Raw genomic sequence first — 20,487 nt, forward strand, 5'->3', positions numbered from 1 at the left:
AGGTCTCATCCTGCATGAGACTTCTCAGTTATTCTTCAATGCACAGTGAACAAACAGAATGAAGACACCTTGTATGAGAATTCCTTTGGAACCTGACCCATTCCCTGCCTACTGAGTGGGTTCAGGGACACCTTTTTCAGACTGTTATCAGTCTTCAGATCCGAGACTTTTCCTACCATCAGTATTTCTTTCTAGTCTTTTTTTCCTCAAGGCCACCTCTTCTCATCCCCCTAATCTAAACTAGAATGTCCTCTACAAGGTCATTACCTTTCCACATCCTTGACATTCATTCCCTTTGCATCTCTGTCACTGAACTTTAGCACTTTAAATAGCATCTTCCACTTACTTAAAAATAAGTCTTATGGGGTCCAGAACCATGTAGGTTTTTGGTTGTGAGCCTAACCTTTAACGGCTGAGCCATCACTCCAGCCCACCATGTAGGTTTTTATTCACAAATACTGGCCTGGGCAAGTGCTGCATAAGATGCTCATTACATAATCACTGAATAGAGAATGGATAAAGAACCAAATTCCTGCTCAGTTCTACCCTGTTGGTTCTCTATTCCAAACTTCAAGCCCACTTACCACTCACACCTCATTCCTGCCAGTCCATTAAAACCTTCCCAGGCTTCCTGTTTTTCAAGGAAGGCATACAACACAGGGCATACAAAGCAACAGAGGCCTGCCTACACCAGTTAGTACCCAATAAACGTAGAGCTAAGCTTGGTAAGTGCACAATCGCTTCTTCCAAAGTAGCCCTGCTTCTCAGATGTCACTGTTTCTCTCTCATCTCTGAATGCTCACACACTCCCGGCACATACCAACTTTTGATGGAATGTTGTTGTTTTTTTTTTACTTGACATGTTTCCTTCTTTCTTAAGTTAATGTATTTTAAAGGAATATTTGTAAAAATTTAAAAACTCATTTCATCTACCGAGGGTCCAATTGTGATGATCACAGTAGTGGAAATAGATTTAAAAGGACCAGCTGTGATGACCACCACGTGGGAATAAAGCCATGTGTTTCTATTTAATTTAAAAAAATAAAAAAATACCAGCAATTGTTGGCAACATTACAGTATTATTGTTGATGTTAACAAAACAATTTCATCTTTCTTCATGATATGATTAACAATATTTAGTGACCTCCTGGCTTTAACTATGTGCTGTACCATATAGTACCATATGGTATATATAGTACCATAACTATGTGCTTTTTAAAATCACCCACATCCCATTCATGCTCTTCTGACATTGTACTGTAACTAGACTAGTACTAGTCTTTGGTATTTCTTCTCTTCTTCCTTGATTGGTTTATTACATACATGTTTACGTACATGTTTACGCCTAGAGCTCAACTTACTTTCTTCTCATTACATTTTCTGTAGTTGCTGGGTGGATTTTTTAAAAAAGTATTTATTAATTGATTGATTGATTGATTTTATATGTGTTCTGTCTACACACACACACACACACACACACACACACACACACACACCAGAAGAGGGCATCAGATCCTATTACAGATGGCTGTAAGTCACCATGTGGGTGCTGCGAATTGAACTCAGGACTTCCCGGAGAGCAATCAGTGCTCTTAACAGAGAGTTATCTCTCTACCCCCTAGGTGGATATTTTGTATAGAATATTTGACTAATGATGTTTTTATTTTTGTAGGTCTGGGAATTGATCAGTGTCTTGTACATGTTCAATCAACTAATGATATATCCTTAACTCCATAAAACAATTGAGGTTGAATCTACTATTGACAATTTTGAACTGAATCAATCAAGAGAACACTTTTTTTTCAAAGTTGAAAAACCTTACAAAACAATTATGGTTTTCTCTGTTCTAGTTCTGATTTCCTGTATGCATGTACCTATGCCATCCTCTACTTAAGTATCAAGGAAGCAACTGGGAAGAAGCCTCAATGCAAGAAATGCATGTCCCTTGAGGGAAAACACCTGAGGGAAAACCCCAGATTTACAAAAGAAACAAAGGCCAGACAGAACCAGGGAAAATCTGAATGTGTGATTTATTATATTTAAGATTGGTCTATAAGGCATAAATATGTCTGTCAAAGTTAACAGCAGATGAATGCACCTTTACAAAATCAGTCTTTCAAAACAGAACAGAACTATACGTGGTGACTGTGCCCTGGAAAACTAATATTTCCTCAATGCAAATTTTCAACCTGCAGCACCTTGTAGATCCACGTAGCTTCTACTTGGATTGTGAGCCTCAGTGTTCACTATAAACTCTGCTCAGAACACAACTCTGTCTAAATCAAGAATTAGAGGAAAAAAAATAGCACAGTCATTCAGCTTAATATGTCAGATTTGGTACAGGATTAAAATACTAAGTGGTTTTTTTTTTTATTTGTTTGTTTCTTTGTTTGTGTCCTGGTTTCAAATTAATAAATACAAACACAATATAAAAATATACACCAGTTGCTAAGACTACACTGCCCAGGCCCAGAAAGTTAAATCTCGCTCTCATATGTATGCAGGTATGTCTTGAGGGTCAGAATTTCCGAATAGCTACGGCTAGTCTTCCGGTAGAAATCCAGACCAGTGAGGTGCTCAATGTCCCGCACCCGAGCTGTGTGCATCTTCATGAGTTCCTCTACCCACTTCGACTCATCCTCGGAGCTCTGCAAGGGAAAGGAAGCAATCAGACTTTTCTAGACAAGGTTAGACAAGGTCATTTTCTGCACACAGACCCAAGCACATTGTTCCCACTGACCCTCTTATCTCTACTGAAATCTGTCAGGAATGCACCACAAATACCTCTCTCCTTGCCTGTAGACATTCTCAGAGTGATAAGGTGTACCAAACAAATGAGTAACATTGTGTGAAAAGGAGTTGTTCTCACTAGGTTCTCAGAACACAAATCAAAGTGAGGAAAATTGTTGACCCTGCAGAATCTGATCATGTTGCTTTTCTTCTCAGCCATCAAAGGTAGGGCTGGATTCAGCTCACACTTAATCTGGAATGTTCCTCTCTCTTACAAAATAACCAGATAGCCAGTGCCTTACATAGGAAACTATGTGTGTATTCCTGCTCACAAGAGCCCTCACAGCCATCAGTTATCTAGGAGATGACAGTTACTGTCTGATAATGAGTTCAGTTTGAAACAGGTCAGTTGACACATTTGGCTCTCTGGTGAAACTACTAATTCCACTATGCTTTGTTGATTAATAAGGCTACTAACGCTTACTTCAACAGCATGATTGGAGGCAGGAAAAAAAATAAAAGGAGAAAAAGAAAGAAAGGGAAAATTAGACGATAGTAAACCACCAATGAAAGCAAGGGAATCTCTTAATGACTTTGTTGGAAAAACAAAACAAAACAAAAACAAAAAAAAAAAAAAACCAACTCCAGGCTAAAGCCATACAGAACAACAGAACAATGTATTTCATGTCTCATTAGAAACTAAAGATGAAGAAACCCCCACGTCTCAAAAATATTTCAATTTGGAGGAAACATTGGGGGAAAATAATAAGATCCAAATGTCCTATGAATTAAGCAAAAGTGTCCTTCATTAGTAGCCAATGACAGGAAAGCCTTCACAAATAACACCACTACTTAATGCCTCTGAATTGAAGTGTCCAACAAGAGTCTTTAGAGACATTTACAGGGTGCTACAGAGCCCAGGAGCAAGAATGTTTAGGCGCTCCCTTGGCTAACTCTTGACCACTAGTGATCTCAATGAACCAACCATTGAGGCCCATGAATCTGCAAAGGTTTTCTCAGAAAACTCCAACCCACACCGACCTGAACCAAGAATGACAGTAACTCATGCCAAATCTAAATATGTATCATGAGCTTGTTGGTTCAGGAAACCAATGCCTGGCCATTCCAGGCAAAGTGCAGAAATGCCTTTGCAGGCAAGAGAGAGGATTCGGGCCTTTCATAACCTCCTGCCTAACCTAACCAAGATTTCTGCAACACCCAGTATAGTCGAATCTAAATTTAGCTCTACCCACAATGCTACTAACCAGTCCTCAGCATGACCATGTAATTAACAAAGTAGGAGGTCTCTTGATGGGTCAAGACCCCCTCAGGGTAAGCATGAGGTTATATTTTGGGAGAATTTCATATTTTGCTCCTTTGTTGGGTTTTTTTCAATGGTCAGTGAGTCCAGTGTTCCCTTTGTAAATGCAGTATGTGAATGTGTGGACAGGGCTGGAAAAGGGTTTCCTTACTCAAAATTAGACAAGTTAGAATGGTAAGAATTCAAGGGCAAAAATCTGTTTCTTTCTATTTCTTTCCTTGAGACATCAAGTGCCAGGAATATTCTCTTCTGCTTTCCACATGCTAAAACCTTGTCTCTAATTTGTCATAAGGCAATTTACACTACACTATGTATAAAGAAAACATATTTTGCCTTTACACTACATGTAAAGAAAACATATTTTCTCACAATCTGTGGAAGTTATGATGGAACTAGAAGGACAAGATATGAAAATAATAAAGTTTATATACAGTTCATGTATGCCAAAGTAGGAAAGAAAAAGCTTTAAAAATAAATAACAGAATATTAACATAACCAAAAACACAGTCCACAATTATTTTTATGCTATAGATATTTGTTCTTCTAAAAGTTCGATTTATTAGTTTTTTTTATTTGTATGTGTACAAGTGTTTTGTCTGCATGTATGTTTCAGTGTCACCTGTGTGTGGTGTCCACAGAAGCCAGAAGAAGAATCCAATGCCCTGGAACTAGAATTACAGACCCCCATGTGAGCTGCCACATGGGTGCTGGGAATTGAACTCAGGACCTCTGGAAGAGCAAATGAACCCCAGTACTGTGGAAGAGCAACCAGTGCTCTTAACCTCGGAACTGTTTCCACAACGCTAGGTTATTTATTGTCTGTTTCCCTAAACTTTCTCCCAATGAAGGTCTATAGATTCAAGTTGCAGTAGTTTTCCAAGTAGACTTAAAAAATAGAAGTTGCTATTGGACTTGAGATTCTTAAGTTAAGAAGCATGCTGGCCATGAACTCTCTAGAAGAACTTCCAAACTTACTGTAGGTTCAGAAACCAGGGAGCAAAGGAAGACTCCTGAGGAACAGTAGTACAGATTTCATTTTGCAGGTAAAACCCTGTGTCACCTAGAACTCTCTTGGCATTAAATTTGGAACAGGCCTTTCAAAGTCACCGTTGCCACATTGCTGCGGGAACTGGAGGCTTCCCAAGTACTGAGATGTGCTTTAAATAGCCTACTATATGTGTAACTGTCTACACAACCTTTACTTTACCTTTAAAATTCAGAGCAATTTTGAGTTTCATCCCATATGTGTTTAGTCTACCTACCAACTGGCTTTTAGGAGGATTGAGGTTTCCTTGAGGGAATGACTGCGATGTTATAAGAGGAATTGCATTCCCCGATGAACAAGCATGACTAAAACATCATGCCAGTAAGCTCATGGCAGCTTATTCTCACTTTCAGTTTCCCCCTTCCTCTTCCTTTCCAGCCACATTTAGGGCCCCAGTCACCCTCTGGCCACAGAAGTTCTTCCTTCCAGACTCCTCTTTAATTGTCTAAGATGATACCTCAGGTCAATTTCTATGATGTCATTTCTACGAATCTTGCCAATACCTTTTGAACACCATGATCAACCTCCTCCAACATCATTTATCTCCTTAAAGCAAAACCTAAAATGTTTCTCTTCTGATGAAACAGTTTTTTCTTGATTATCTAATTGCACAATAAGAAAAACTGCCAAAGTTCTCTACAGATATCTGCTAATTATCTGTGGAATTTAAACTTCCCCATCCTACCAACTAACCGTCATCTTTTATTAAATATATGACCCTCAGAAGTTAACACAAAGGCAGGAAAAAGAAAGAAACTTTACAGGGTTATTAGATGACAGGAACCATATAGTTGAGGACCTATACAATATATGGATCATAACATGTACTCAGTATATGGTAACAACTACTTCTGCAGCTATTACAATCAGTAGTACTATGACTACCACTACAGTCTAAAATTTTTGATTACACATAATTTTTAAAACGTCACTCATCACTATGTAGCCTTTTGGTAAAAATCAAGTCTAAAACATCATCCCCAAAAAGTCTGAATGTTTTAGATGAATGTAACTCGATTCGTATACCATAGTTCACAGTTCTATTATCGCTGGAAGTCTTTATTATGCTTTGATCACTCATGACCTAAATTCTTCATCGATAATTGAAGCCATTGTCATAACTGCCCATGAAGATGATGATCTTGGCTGGACTAATTGTTATGGATTTTTGCTTCTCATTGTGGCTATTTCCATTCATGTCTTATTTTCAGCCCCATACAATAGGCTGCCTAGGAATGTATGGCTTTTATCTAACACAGTGTTTTCTCTTCTAAAACACTTTAAAACAATTTAGGAATTTGAGTTTAATTTGTTGACTAACAATCCTATTCTACAGATCCCATGCCTATTCCTTCTAGTAAGAGAAATAAATGTATATCAACTATTAATTCTAGACCCAAGCTTGCAGCAGAACGTTTCCATCATCATAAAGGTACATATAGACATTATAGGATTTGTCCCTGTGTTTTCAGTCTGTACACGCAGCACAGCTCCGGACATTTCCTATTTAAATTTAATAGATTTTATTTATTTTGTAAGTACGGGTAGTTTGCTTGCATCAACATCTGTGCTTTGTGCATGCCTAGCATCTACAGAGACCAGAAGCGGGCATTGGAATCCCTGCGTTAGAGGTCCAGATGGTTGTGAGCCATTATATTGGTGCTGGGAATTGAACTCTGGTCTTCTGGAAGAGCAACCAATGCTCATAACCACAGAGCCATCTCTATTCCCCCTGCTAAGAGCCTTTTCATGATTCCATTCTGCCCCCCCAACTCTTTCCACGTGACAATAAATGATACAGCAGGCTTCTGTGCTACGGAATGGCTACCATAGTTCCTATAACCAGTAGCAAAAGATAGTCTGACTAATAAGTGCTCCACGTGTGTGTGTGTGTGTGTGTGTGTGTGTGTGTGTGCGCGCGCGCGTGTGTGTGTGTGTTTTACAAGCTTTTGTTGTATTTTCAAGCATCCACAAAAAATGAATTTAATACAGTAAATTCTTTTGAACTCTTATTGTACCCTATTATCAAAATTTTGTGGTTTTCCTTTTGGTGCAATGCCCTTTTGTGAAGCTGAAACCATTCAGGCACATCATCATTTGGCAAAATTGAACATATACATAGAACTGTATTAAGATATACACATATAGGCATGCACCACACATGCACAAACACAGAGTGATAAGTACAAACTTATTATTATAGGATACCAGGTCCCTAGATATTCAATAAAGATCTGTTTGGGTCATTTCCCCTTTCCATTCAGTTGGGGGCTCCCAAGGCTTCATGATAATATATCTGCTTCAATGCTGGGGATATAAGTTAAGAAGCTAAATATGAAAGCACATCCTGGAGGACTCTGTCTCTGAACTCACATTACAGCTCTCATCATTGTCGGGTCGGTGAGGAAGGATGAAGGAAGACACAGAGAGGGGACCGTCACACTTGTCTGCAGGCTGAGTGAAGTCCAGGCAGCTGGTGATGATGCTGTAGTAGTGGGTGGGGACAGGTATAGAGCTGCCTTCCACATACCTGAGCCAGGAAATAAAGTTACAAGGCGCATTGAAAGTTTCTCTTAAAAATGCTCACCCATCACTGGTGTCTAAGACACTCTGCTAGACCCCTGATATATCTTTAAACATGATTGATGTTATCTCTGCCTGGAATTGTCTACCTGACTCGGCCTGGTGAGAAGAGAGAGATATCCCAAGAAAATCAAGTGGTTGGATTGAAGAGTTGGGGGCAGTCAATGGTGACTAGGATAATAATAACTCTCAAAGAGCTGGAAGGGTCAATAAAAGTCAAATTGTGATGGTTTGTGGGTGCCAAGATATGGAATTTAGTATCTATTCCATGGAAGTCTTGGGGGATATGAAGCATCATACTAGATTGTGCTCCAGAAAGACCACTATCATAGATGTAGAAAATGGTCTAGAAGCACAAGACACTGGGTGTAGAGGAAAGAGAGCACTTTTAGTCTACACTGAGATCTTGAATTTGATATAAAGGAAGCACTAATAGTCAAGAACAGATAAGCCCAGGGCTATTGAATGAGCTTTCTCCAGTAGAGCAAAGTTCACATATTTAAATTCTTCAGGAGATTTGGAGATTATAACTTTAATCATTTTCTAAATCTTGAAATTATGAGTGGACTTAATCTTGTTTTAAAAGAATCAAAAATGACCAGCCATAAGTATATAATTAAGATGAGATTTCTTTTGAATTACTGAAAATACTATTAATTATCTGTATTTCAAAATAGCATTTTATTCACAAAGTATCGTTATTATCGAACACTGTGCTGATTTCTGTTTATTTGTGCATGTTATCAATGCACTAGACTACATACTCCTTGTAAGTACAGTGTTTACATTATCTTTTTATATCCCAAATAGCACCAAGGGGAGAGAGATAATTGGAGTCAATCAAAGTCTATAAGCAACTTTCAAATAAGACATACTGCTCAGAAAGTAGAAAAGATTCCAAAGTCTCTAAAAATAATGAAAATGAATTAAAATCACAATTTCTCTACTGAAGAGTTGTTGAAGAATAAATGGTCATTTCAAAAATATTATTGAGACATTTTATCATAAAATGGAAATATGTCTATTACAAACATCAAAATTTTTCATTCTAATTACTAAAGTCATATTCAATCAAAGATGAAAAACAACTAAGATCTTAAGCTGAAATTCAAAGAAAAAATATGTAAGCATATAAACTCCTCTCTAGCATATGAATATCCTTGATTGGTGTCTTAGAATTTAGGCATCTCACACAGAACAGGAAAAAAAAAAGCTCACTGTTTAATTTCATCTTCAGTGTCACGTAGGCCATCGTAATTGTAGTCAAAAATCGGTCCACTTATTACGTTGACTCCATTCCTTTCTGAAGCATATTTCTTCACCAAAACCCTTTGGAAATAAGCCCAAACACCTGTGCAAAGACACAAATCAATTCTTCCTGCCCAAATATGCTCTGTTCAATTCACAGAGTCACGATTAACCAAGAATACTTATCCTGTAAACAAATAAATTATATGTTCAAAGAAGTTAAAATAATAATTTTCATGGCCCTAAAATCATCTGAATTGATATTCTGATAAAGAATATTTATAATCTTCTTCTGGGTCTTGGGGTCAATATTCAGAAAACAGAAGCACCCTAAAGGAGAAGGGTGCTCGTGACCTTTGCAGACATGCTCAATAAAAAAACATAGATGCTGTGAAGTGGCAAGTGACCTCTAGAATTCAGTAAGACTCCATCACAAAAAATAATAAGCATTAAAAATAGAAAGAACTGCAGGGTAGAAAAAAATGCAACTGTGGTTTAGTTTGGCCCTACCACTTCATGACCTGTGTCACTTCTTATGAGGGCAATTTCCTAATTATAAGCAAGGGCTAGATGACTCCCCGGCTTCCTGCCCAGGTAGCTCATCTACAGAGAATTCATGTGAAATATCTTCACAACTTATAAGCCGAACAGTTGCAAGGTATTATTAAAATCAGTGTAGAGGTAGAAAAAGTAAGTGGCAAATTTAAAATATTTATCTTCTAAGTAGCAGTTTATTGGGTAAATATTGTACTTACGTTTGAAGGCGGGGTACATTGGAACCATGTTGGTTACGAGGAATGCATCATACTTAGCTTCTGGGGAGGAGCTCAGGTCTAAACATCAGGTGGGAGAACAAACAGAGTCCATTGCTTACCAATCTCAACAGAAAACTCAGTCTTCCAACTCAGAGTTTGAAGCCAGTGGATCTATTCTTTTATCTCCCCTTAGCAGCTTCACCAAACACTTGCACTCAGTCGCTCTGCATCCCTTAACAGCTCCCAGGAAGTATTTACAGCCCATTTCTTCCTACCTAGTTGTAGTTCTTTGATTTCATTATTATATCCTAGACTCTTTAAAAAAATGTCATTAAGATAATGAGCCATAATTGTTCTCAGGAAATCACCTCTGCGGGGACTGTGCCACTTAATAGCCTCCTTCCCACACTCAGGCAAATGACTCTTATTAAACTCAACGGGCCACACACAAAAAACAAGGACACAGAAAGAGGAGCAGAACGTGGTGAGAAGGGTTCCAGCAGGGGACAAGTTATAAAAGAAGCCAATGGGGGATAAAGAATGACAAACGCTCATCATATAACCATATGGAACCTTCAAACGAAACACCTTTCTTAAGAAAGAACTAATCTCCCATTAACTTACTGTTTCTTTCAGATTCCCTTCAACAGTATGGAGGAAAACAAGTTTCCCCCATCTATACTTTAGACTTTTCCAGAAGAGCAGGATATTTGAAAGCTGGTCATTTTCAGGCTCATTTTGGGAAAATCTCACAGTCTCACATATGCTTCCCCATGAAGAAACCTGGAACCACTGAAATCCTAACCAGCAGGCTTCCAACTCCAGAATATACCTCTCACCCTGACAAAGGCATGGGAGTGTGCGCATGTGCATACACACACACACACACACACACACACACACAGCGGGAGGTTGGGGGAGGGGATCAGAGCCCAACTCACAGGGAGGAAAAAGGAATCCATATGACATCTGTTTATCATTTTTATAAGCTAAACAGTTCTGACTGAATCCTGGAGACACACGGACATCAGGACGAACACAGTTGGTCAGGTGTTCTGGGATGCTGGAGACCTCAGCCTGCATGGGGAATAGAGAACCTCAATGAGGCTATTCGAGAGATGAAAGCAAATGACTTGAGCAAAGCTCGTGCACCTACTTTGAAAGGCTCAAACCAAACTCACTACCTTACCATAGTCAATGCTCTGATATTCTAACTTCTTTTTTTAAGCCCTTTGTTTTAAATACAATAAGCCAATAATCTTCAAACTCTTACATTTTCCGCAGTAGAATCTTTTTACCAGTGTCTGAAGTTAAACAATACATAAAGTGGAGATCCTACTGTTAAATTTCAGAGGAAGCATAGACAGGCTGATCTTAGCTGTTAGCTGTCCACCCAGCCTCTCTCTCTGTCTCTGTCTCTGTCTCTGTCTCTGTCTCTCTCTCTCTCTCTCTGTGAGTGTGTGTGTGTATGTGTGTGTGTTAACATATTACAATAGAACAGTCAGAAAACTGAAAGTAGTTTAAAATATCTTGCAACGAAGCAGGAAAAAGTGTTTCCTTTAAGACTAACACTTGATAAACCACCCTTTGAGCTCTAAGGCATACCATGGCACATATGTATACACATGCACACAAACACACACACAAACACACACACACACACAATATTACAGTAGATGCAACAGAAGGATTCTTCAATCATGAAAAATTAAGGTAAAATTATATTATTAATCAAACATTCATTGTATCAAATAAAGAGTGTAATCCCCAATTTTCTCAATAACCTGCTTAGAAATGGTATACGATGTCCAGAGAGGCATTAAGAATATTTCACTATAACCACTTTCAAAGTCCGTATGGTATAAGATATCATAGCTAGTCCGATAGAGCACTGCAGGCCGTCCATACAGGAGATGTCTCTCTAGGAAAGAAAGGAAGAAGAAAATATATTCAGTGCATAATCAACTTTACAACAAATGTAAAATATTAGAAGAGGAGTCAAGTTGCCTACAGTTTGCTAGCTTACTTATTAATTAGTCAGTGACTTCTCCTTAATTTGATCAAGTTAGTTTTTCTAACACTTCTGTGATTTATCTGACCACCTTACCAAGGGTCAAAACCAGAATTCTTTTGGAAATTGTCAGATTTAATGGTCTATATAAAAAGGAAACATCCAGTAAATACTAAGATGAGTCAGCTAAATGGAAAGCCAATAGGAATGGATTGTATGTAATTAAATGATTTGACCCCTGAAGAGGTATATCAGGTTAGTCAAGGGTTCAATTAAGATGGCGGCTCTCTCTTACTGTGTGGCTTGCAAACTGGAACTAAAATATGCATTATTTCAGCATAAAGAGAGAGAGGTTAGCAGCAGTGGCTTTAGGCATGGACTTAAAGAAACATGTATAGATAACATTGGCAGGGTATTTAAGAGGGCCCCTCAAATACAGATGAGAAGCTCAATTATTAACAACCTCAGGTAAGACCCCGGAATGCAGAGTTGGGCTCCTTTAAGAAGACAGTCACTGAAATCTTGCTTACGCTTTGAGGAGAAAGATGAGAGCTTAGTACTGAAGCCTTTATTTCAACCCACAAACAAAAAAGCCTGGAGCTTGGCTCACCCACTTGGGATAGGCTAAACTTCCATAAATTTATGGAAACTGAGGTCCATCCACACCCACATATTTAGAGATTGAGGCTTAGCAAATTCACAATTCCCTAAACGATTTAGAATAAAAGCTGCTTTTACCATATTTTTTTATTAGAGAAACTCTGGCGGGCACTTATTAAATTATATATACATGTTGCTTTAATTAAAGTACAACTCCTCTATGCAAGTAGTGGAGAAAAAAAAATGTTCACACAGTATTTCATAGACCCCTCCCAAGCAGAAGTGCTGATTTGCGGCAGAGTGGCCCATTCTATCCCAACGCAAGCAACTTCTGGGTAGTCTGGCTTCCTGAGCTTTGCAGTAGATGTGGAAGCCTTGTTTAAGCTGCCAAACTTGGGGGTCCACCCCTAAGAATCAGAATGTGCCAAAATGTTATTAAATAAATGAAGTCTAATAAATTAAAAGCCAGCAAATCCCAGCAATAGTACTTGGGGGTCATAAACTGACCCTGAGTTTCCTTCCAAACTCAGACCAAACCTTTTCTAGGTTCAACACTTCCATTAAGGTTTTTCTTGTTTTCATGTTTGCTGCCTCTGAATTTCCCGGTTTCAGCTGGAAGCAGAAGTATCAGAGTTCTTTGAGAAACTATTCTCTTTTTATCAGTTAAGTCTTCAAGCTTACCAAGTGTGGTGGTTTAAATATGAATGTGCCCCCATAAATTCCATATATGACTGCTTAGTCATCGGGAAGTGGCAGTATTGGAAGGATTAGGAGGAGCTTGGGCCTGTTGGAGGGATATTCTCTCTCTCTCTCTCTCTCTCTCTCTCTCTCTCTCTCTCTCTCTCTCTCTCTCTCTCTCTCTCTCTCTCTCTCTCTCTCCTGCCTATAGATCAGGCTTTAAGTCTCAACTACCTCTCCAACACCATGCCTGCCATGCCTGCTGACACATTCCCCACTATGCTGATAATGGACTAAGCCTCCAAAACTGGTAGCCAGCCCCAATTCAATGCTTCTTTTATAAGAGTGGCCTTTGTTATAGTGTCTCTTCACAGCAGCGGGACAGTGACTAAGATACCAGTGTATTTCTCTAGACTCATACTAAAGCCTGCTCCTTCATCCGTTCCGTTAAGAGGTCAACAATGAGCAGCCATTTTTCACATGTGACATCCCCGCCCCCCCTTAGAGCACTCATCAAACAACGGTGCATATGATCTAGATCTCCAGTTCTTCCTTCCTTCAGACCTTGTGAATTTCTTGCCATTTTTCACCATAACTCTCCCGAGGGGTCTGGTTTGCTCGTAAACGTACTGCTCATGACTGTTGTAAAGAATTCTATATGATATAAGTGATTTCTTTCCTCTCTGCCAGTGATAATTTATATTCTTCCCCATCACCCTTGTTATTTAGTTTGTGTTCATGGGGTACGTGATGGGGGAGGGAGGTACACACACATGTCCTGTCATATCCAGAAGTCAGTACCAAATGTCTCTGTCTCTCTCTCTGTTACTTTTTATTACATAGTCTTTTGCTAAACCTGGAACTCACTGATTTGGGTAGAATGGCCCGAAAGATCAGCCTGTTTCTGCCCCCCAGTTCTGAGATTACATGTAGGCACTGATATGCCCATTTTTTACCTAGAGGCTGGGAATGCAAACTCAGGTCCTCACACTCAATTAGCAGCTACCTCCCCAGGCCCAATCCTGCCACTTATCTCCTGCATATCCCTCCACTGAAAGTTTAAAATCCTTCTTCCTGCCTGGCCTTGAGCTAGAAAATGGAGATACTGAGTAACAATAGCTTAGGGCTCTTGCCCTCAAAGAGCTCACAGTCCAACAACAATCCTGCCATCGATAACCAACATGTAGCACAGGCTATACAGTCTCTAGTATCCACACAGAATTATGTATGGTAACACAGTGAGAAACATTGCAAATAGGCCTAAGGTGGCATTAAAAAAAAGACCTTTCTAGGGCAAATAAAATAATATTAAACCAGTGCAATCCACACACCAGATTATATCTGTTGCCCTTGGATATTTGTTAACAACCATCAAAAGTGTCTGACAAACAATTAAGTCCCAGAGTTCAAACAAGATGGAAGGGACGTGAGGTGAGGAGAAGGTGAGACATGAGATTGATAGACCAGGCTGAAGAGTCCCCCCCCCCCCCCCCCCCGTTCGTCTCTGTCTGCTCTTCCGCTAAGTACACAAAGATTACCTTTGCTTCAGAAAATAACTCCACGGCTTCCTGCAGCTTCTAAAACACAGCCAGGGCATAAACTTACCACTATCGCATTTGCTTTTTGTTCCCCAATCATTGTTGAGCTCAAGGGGAAAAAAAAGCACAATGACATCGACTACCTTCCCAAACTCCCGCCTAAATCTCCAGAAATCAACCTAGATTTCTTTATAGCGTAAGTCATGCAAGAAAGAAGAGAAATCATCTTTGCAATAGGAAAAATACATTTTGAGATTCAGAATCAGGACTGAGGTTGTTATTTTATCATTGTGTCTGTGAATCACAGGTCTAGCCATGGTTCAGCTCTGTTAGTCTTGGACATCTTGGGGAAACCACATGTTGCATTTCTCTATAACGTACATTGCACTTCTCTTTTAACAAAATGCTCCTACTCAGACCACAAAATGGACTTGACTTTCAGTCTTCACATATGCTAAGATATTTGTCTCAAGGACAGCCCACAAGCTCTGTTTCTGCAACTTACTCTTCTGGTTTCATTTTTAGCTTTCCCTACCTTGATTTCTAATCTATGCAGAGGACTGACATTTTAAAGCATCTAATTTAAAAAAAATTTTTAGAAAAATTTTATGGGCACAATTGTTGTACCTATGTATGTGGCCCAATTCCAATATAAAATTTATAATGGTCAGATCAATCTAATCGGGATAGTAATCAACTTAAATATGAATGATTCTTTTGTATGTGGAGGCACCCAAGATTTTTTCCTTAGTAGCACTAAAATATATAATTAAGTTTGCCCAACAGTAATTACCCTACTATGTCATAGAACTTTTGAAGTACTTCTACCTGTCCAAAAGCACATTAACACCCCCTTAACCAACTTCTCTCACATGATTCATACCGCGAGCGCGCGCACGTGTGTGTGTGTGTGTGTGTGTGTGTGTGTGTGTGTACATGTGTGTAACTTAAATATGTACCTGTTCATGCTTGTGTGCATGTGCATTTGGAGTCCAAAGGTTGATTATCAGGTTTGTTTATTGAGATAGGCTCTCTCACAGAATCTGGAGCTCACTGATTGACTGACTGACAGTAAGGTCTAGGGAGGAATCTATCTCCTCCAGCCCATCCCTCAATGTCCGGGGGTGAGGGTGGGCCTACAAAAGGGTGCCAGACCTGGTTTTTTTTTTTCATGGATACTAGGTATCCAAACTCAGGTCCTCATGCTTGTGTGGCAGACACCTTACAAGTGAGGTATCTCCCTCCGTCCTTCTGCTGATCTCCCGATGTGGATCTAGTATGTCCCATGTCTTCCCAGGCTGAGCTCCTATTGCACAGAGTTCCAGACACAGCCTTCCTTCCACACCCAAGCTCCGTGTTTACAGTAGAGTCTCTGGCATTTTAGCTTATGCCAGAGTTCCCCTCCACATACCACATTTGGCAAAAGACCGTGAGACAAATCTTTTTAAGTGGTGTGGACTTCCCCAGAATTCACTCTTTTTGTCTTCTAGAGTTTAGTCATGCAGACTCGAGTTTGTGTTTCTTCTCCCCCCCCCCCTCCGCTTCCTGATTCATACTCTAGCAGATGGACTTGGAACCACATGAGAATCCTTCTCCCTTTTTGTTTGCTTAAACATTCACTCCCACAATAACATATCCTTAAACCTTACCACAAAATCTCTACCAACAAAAAAAAAAAGTCAATGCCTTCCCCTTTCTCTTTCCTGTGTCCTTACAAGCACCTATTGTCATTCACTGCTTTTCAGTCCCCACCTCGTGCTTTTCAATTCCACCATTAAAACATTCTGTTGGAGTTCATCTGCTTGCTAAACCTTAAAACAGAACAGCAATTCTATGAAGACAGGGCCTTAATCTGGGTTAGATAGTCTGTCTCCAATGATACCAATCACATGTTACTTGGCAATCAGTTAACAAACAAAATTAGAAAAAAAGTCTGGACTTCTACATGGGGCTTGCCTAGTAGAATTTGAGACAGACTGGACTCATCAGGATCACCTCTATTTCATTGATGAAGTAAAGTTGCATGTACGGCCTATCCCAAATCCAGGCCCCAACTTCTAGTTATTCTCTTCCCTAGTCTTTTGGGTAATCTCAAGTCAGAGGCTACCTGCTGTATTATTCTATTGAAGGTTTTATTGGAAGGAAGGGTCAACTCTTCCTGAACATAAGCTCTGGCAGAGTAGTGCCAAGGTACATGGGACTCTCTGGTGAAGACAAGAGTTTGCATCAAAGCATCTATCAGCACTTTGGACACAGCTGCAGCCTGATAGTCTCTCCTAACACTCCCAGGGGCATTCTTACACAAACAAACAAAAAACAAAAAACCACCAGCTCATGTCAAATCTCAGCTCAGCTCTGCCTAACTTTGTAACTCTTACCACTTGACCCCCACCCTCAATTTCTTCTATCTTTCAGAAACATTACATCATTGAGAAACAAAGGCCATAAAATGCCAAGTTCAATCTTCATCCAAAGCAGTCATGGTTATAGTTATAGCTGAACTTCAATATCATCAAAGAACACGGATAGGTAAAAGTTAGTGTCTATCATCAGTATTTACTATAAGTCATAAGCAATTCCAGTGCTAGGTACTTTCCAAATGCTTTGCACAGCACATGCACAGATACACCTATACTGAGAACAGCAAGTGTGTCACGTCCCTTCTTTGACACTCTAGAGTCTTCAAAAATGAAAGGAGATAGGAAACATTTCAGGATGCCAAAAGGAAGGCCTCTGGGGTCTCTGAGCAATAGTCAGGATTCCTCTACCCAGTTAGCAAAAAATTACTGTGATATTTTTTATAGAAATTAACTTCATATGGAATGTAAAGTGTCAAACATACATAGGCATTAAAATGACTTGAGTTCTTTTTCGTACAAAGGTGACCCCAATCTTTGCTTAAGAAAATGCAGAGTGTTTTGTAGCAATGGAGGAAAGACTAAGATGAAAGTTAACTAGTATAGTTCTTCCCCTTCTGGCTATAATGCCAGAACTGCCTTTGAAGAAAGTCCCCATTTTCCATGCCATTCATTCCTTAATCGGGCGGACTCAGTGTCACAAGGAAATGAGTTTTCATTGCATACCAGGTCTGCTACTCTACCAGCTATTTGTGACTGAAAAACAACAGCCATTATGCCTCACAGATGTAGAATTTGCCACCTACCTAGAAGTAGAATGACTTCAGCAAACCATTTCTGAAGACCATAGTTTTCCTCCTGTTTATTTTACACAGGCCTTGATTGTATAACAATGTAAATATTGGTAGCAGAACATCACATAAGACTAATTTAATACTTTTTTTAACCTCAAATAGACTCCAGGCTGTTTCATGACTGGAATATGCAGCTTTCACATGTGCTTTGCATAAACATCTGGCTTATTTCACAGTGTAGGACAATAAAACAGTGACACACAAATCTACAATATTACATGTGACTCAGTGTATAACAGATCAATGACCTGCATCTCTACTTTACGCTAAAAACCAAAACCAAAAAGACCTTACATCTGCATGCAGAATATTAGCTTTATATACTGCTCTATAAGGTTCAATACATATGCAAAGTCAGAAAGTCAAAGTAGTTACTCTGAATATAATAAATGTGCACAGACATACCTGTGCATGCATACAATTATATTTTAAATAGGAGCCTGAATGCATAATGTATAAAGTACTCAGAACCAGAACATCCTGCCTTGCTGTTGTAGAAATGAATGAGATAGAAGTTATAAAGTAACAGAGATGAAATTCAAGACATGTGGAAGAGACAACACTGCTATTTTCCACAAATTCCAGAATCTAACCAAGGAAATGGTTTTCACATCATGCAACATTATTTCAAGTCTCTCATGTCCTTAAAGCTTGGTCCCATAGGCCATGAACAGACCCAGGGCATATGCTACTGCCACGAATTGAGTCTGAAAATGTTCCCCACAGGCTGGCATTTGAATGCTTTTCCTATCTGTTGCTGCTGCATTGGGAGGATAGTCAGTTGGGCATCTGACTGGTAAAGGTAAGTTATTAGGGGCAGGCCTTTGAAGGTGACAGCCAGGGCCCTGGTTCTAGCTTCACTCAAGGCTGCCTCTCTACCACATGCTCCAGCCTATCATGAACTGGTAGTGTTCGGCCATGTCTTCCCCCTCAGGAAGGACTCAAATCATGAGTCAGAATAAATCTTGCTGACTCAAATGGGATCTGATAGGCATTCTTCACTCAACATAAAATAACTAATGCAGCTGTCATGGTTATCCTCGAATATTTTCTGCTATCCTTTGAAGCCACGGGTTAAAAGCCATCAGTGGTGAGTGGTGCTGCTACAGACACACAAAAGTCAGTCCTAGCTAAAGCCCAACAAACAGTAAATGAGGGCATATGGTTTCCCTCCACAAACACCCATATGAAGACCCTTCCATGATATATGTATGGCACTGATGGACAACCCTGAACAAAACTGCAGAGAAGTAACATTACTAATGTTCCTTTTAGCCCTGGCAGCCACAAATTCACCAGGACAAGGCCTCTTTCTCTTATGCTTGGGGGACTGTGCTAGATTACAGGAGCCACTTTCTCACACGAGCACAATGCCTACACACCAACTGACTAGATGCAGAAACTGTGAGGCAGGTAGAAATGTTTTAGGAGCAAGAACAGCCAGGATGTACAAGAGTCCACGGAGAGGCAGTTAGAACGAACAAACCAGCAGTCATTTTAGGAGCATCTTGGTGCTATTTCTCTGAGACTTCCTACCCTACTACCCTTGTATTTTGCATGGGAACTCGCATTTTCGCTGTGGCTATCGTTCATTTGTAAGGATACTACAGTACACTAATGTTAGGTGCCAAACTTTCAGGTCACTCATAGAGTTTGTGGGAGATATGTAAAGCTTCTACCAACAAAATCCTGCCTTTAATACTGTGCTCTCCAATTACATGTCAGGAGGCCTGTGTGTTCTGTGATCAAAGGGGAAAGGGGGAGGGTGGGCGATACAGAGAAGGAAGAAAGATGAAACTCCTACAGAAAAGGAAGCAAGGCAAGTAAATAAAACCTGCTGCTGCCTTCCTTCCTCAACCTCTGCTTAGTCAGATGGGAAACATACATCCGATAAACAGGACCACATGGAAGCTGATGGCTCGAGTGATAGCCGTGGGGGATATGTGTGCATCTTTAGCACAGAGTGAGAGGCTTCTGTGCTGTTCTATCTGCTTCTTCAGTCCATCTCTTTTTGTCTGAGAAAGTCATCCCATCCTTTCGAACAGCTCCCCACTCCCTCTTCTTCTAGGTTCTAGAACTTCAAAATCAAAAGGAAGGGCTAGGCATGGTGGCACATGCCTTTAGTTTCAGCACTCAGGAGGCAGAAGTGAGTGAGTCTCTGTAAGTTCAAAGTCAGCCTGGCCTACACTGTGAGTTCCAGAACAGCCGAAGCTACATAGTGAGGTTATGAAAAAGAAGAAGAAGAAGAAGAAGAAGAAGAAGAAGAAGGAGGAGGAGGAGGAGGAGGAGGAGGAGGAGGAGGAGGAGGAGGAGGAGGAGGAGGAGGAGGAGGAGGAGGAGGAGGAGGAGGAGGAGGAGAATTAGTCAAAAGGAAGAATTTGCCTGATAGAATGTCTTATCTAATTATTTTCTGTTTTAACTTGCAGCCATGTGACCTACAGGACAGAGTTCCAGTCAAAAGAATTTACTCTCTACATTATTGGTGTCATGACTCTGATTTGGGCTGGTGAGCTGTGAGTAGAAATGACATCACTTGAGTGCTGATATCTAGTACATAGTTCTGTGTGCTGCCATGAGTATGGCATGTCCCATAAGGGGGCAACTCTTCAGCATAGATTCCACAATAATCATAGGAAACTGCACTAAGCCTACATTCCATATACTAAAATGCGAACAAGACACATGTCCTTCTTCCATGGTAAATGTCACTGGGATTCTTGGTTTTGTCTTGAGTTGGGTTTTGTCATATCACAAGCTTACTATCATG

The 20,487-nt window shown here is 39.9% G+C and overlaps 1 protein-coding gene across 15 annotated transcripts in view; it reads right to left on the reverse strand.

The window, feature by feature from the left end:
• Positions 1 to 2,012: 2,012 nt before the first annotated feature.
• Positions 2,013 to 20,487, reverse strand: part of Enpp2 (ectonucleotide pyrophosphatase/phosphodiesterase 2) — a 122,619-nt gene continuing 104,144 nt past the window's right edge. For 6 of the 15 annotated variants that reach the window (XM_063264323.1, XM_039079976.2, XM_063264326.1 and 3 more), the window contains 7 exons: positions 12,831 to 12,905; positions 11,467 to 11,603; positions 10,624 to 10,759; positions 9,683 to 9,760; positions 8,898 to 9,030; positions 7,470 to 7,626; positions 2,014 to 2,648 (listed from right to left, as the gene is read on the reverse strand). In XM_063264323.1, coding sequence (XP_063120393.1) covers positions 2,478 to 2,648; positions 7,470 to 7,626; positions 8,898 to 9,030; positions 9,683 to 9,760; positions 10,624 to 10,759; positions 11,467 to 11,603; positions 12,831 to 12,905 — 887 coding nt within the window. In that variant the 3' untranslated portion in view covers positions 2,014 to 2,477. Of the gene's footprint in view, positions 2,649 to 7,469; positions 7,627 to 8,897; positions 9,031 to 9,682; positions 9,761 to 10,623; positions 10,760 to 11,466; positions 11,604 to 12,830; positions 12,906 to 20,487 lie in introns of all 15 variants that reach the window. The other 9 variants (XM_063264324.1, XM_039079978.2, XM_063264328.1 and 6 more) reach the window with 3 other exon arrangements.

The sequence above is a fragment of the Rattus norvegicus genome, chromosome 7 (genome assembly GCF_036323735.1).
Source record: "Rattus norvegicus strain BN/NHsdMcwi chromosome 7, GRCr8, whole genome shotgun sequence".
NCBI classification, from domain to species: domain Eukaryota; kingdom Metazoa; phylum Chordata; class Mammalia; order Rodentia; family Muridae; genus Rattus; species Rattus norvegicus.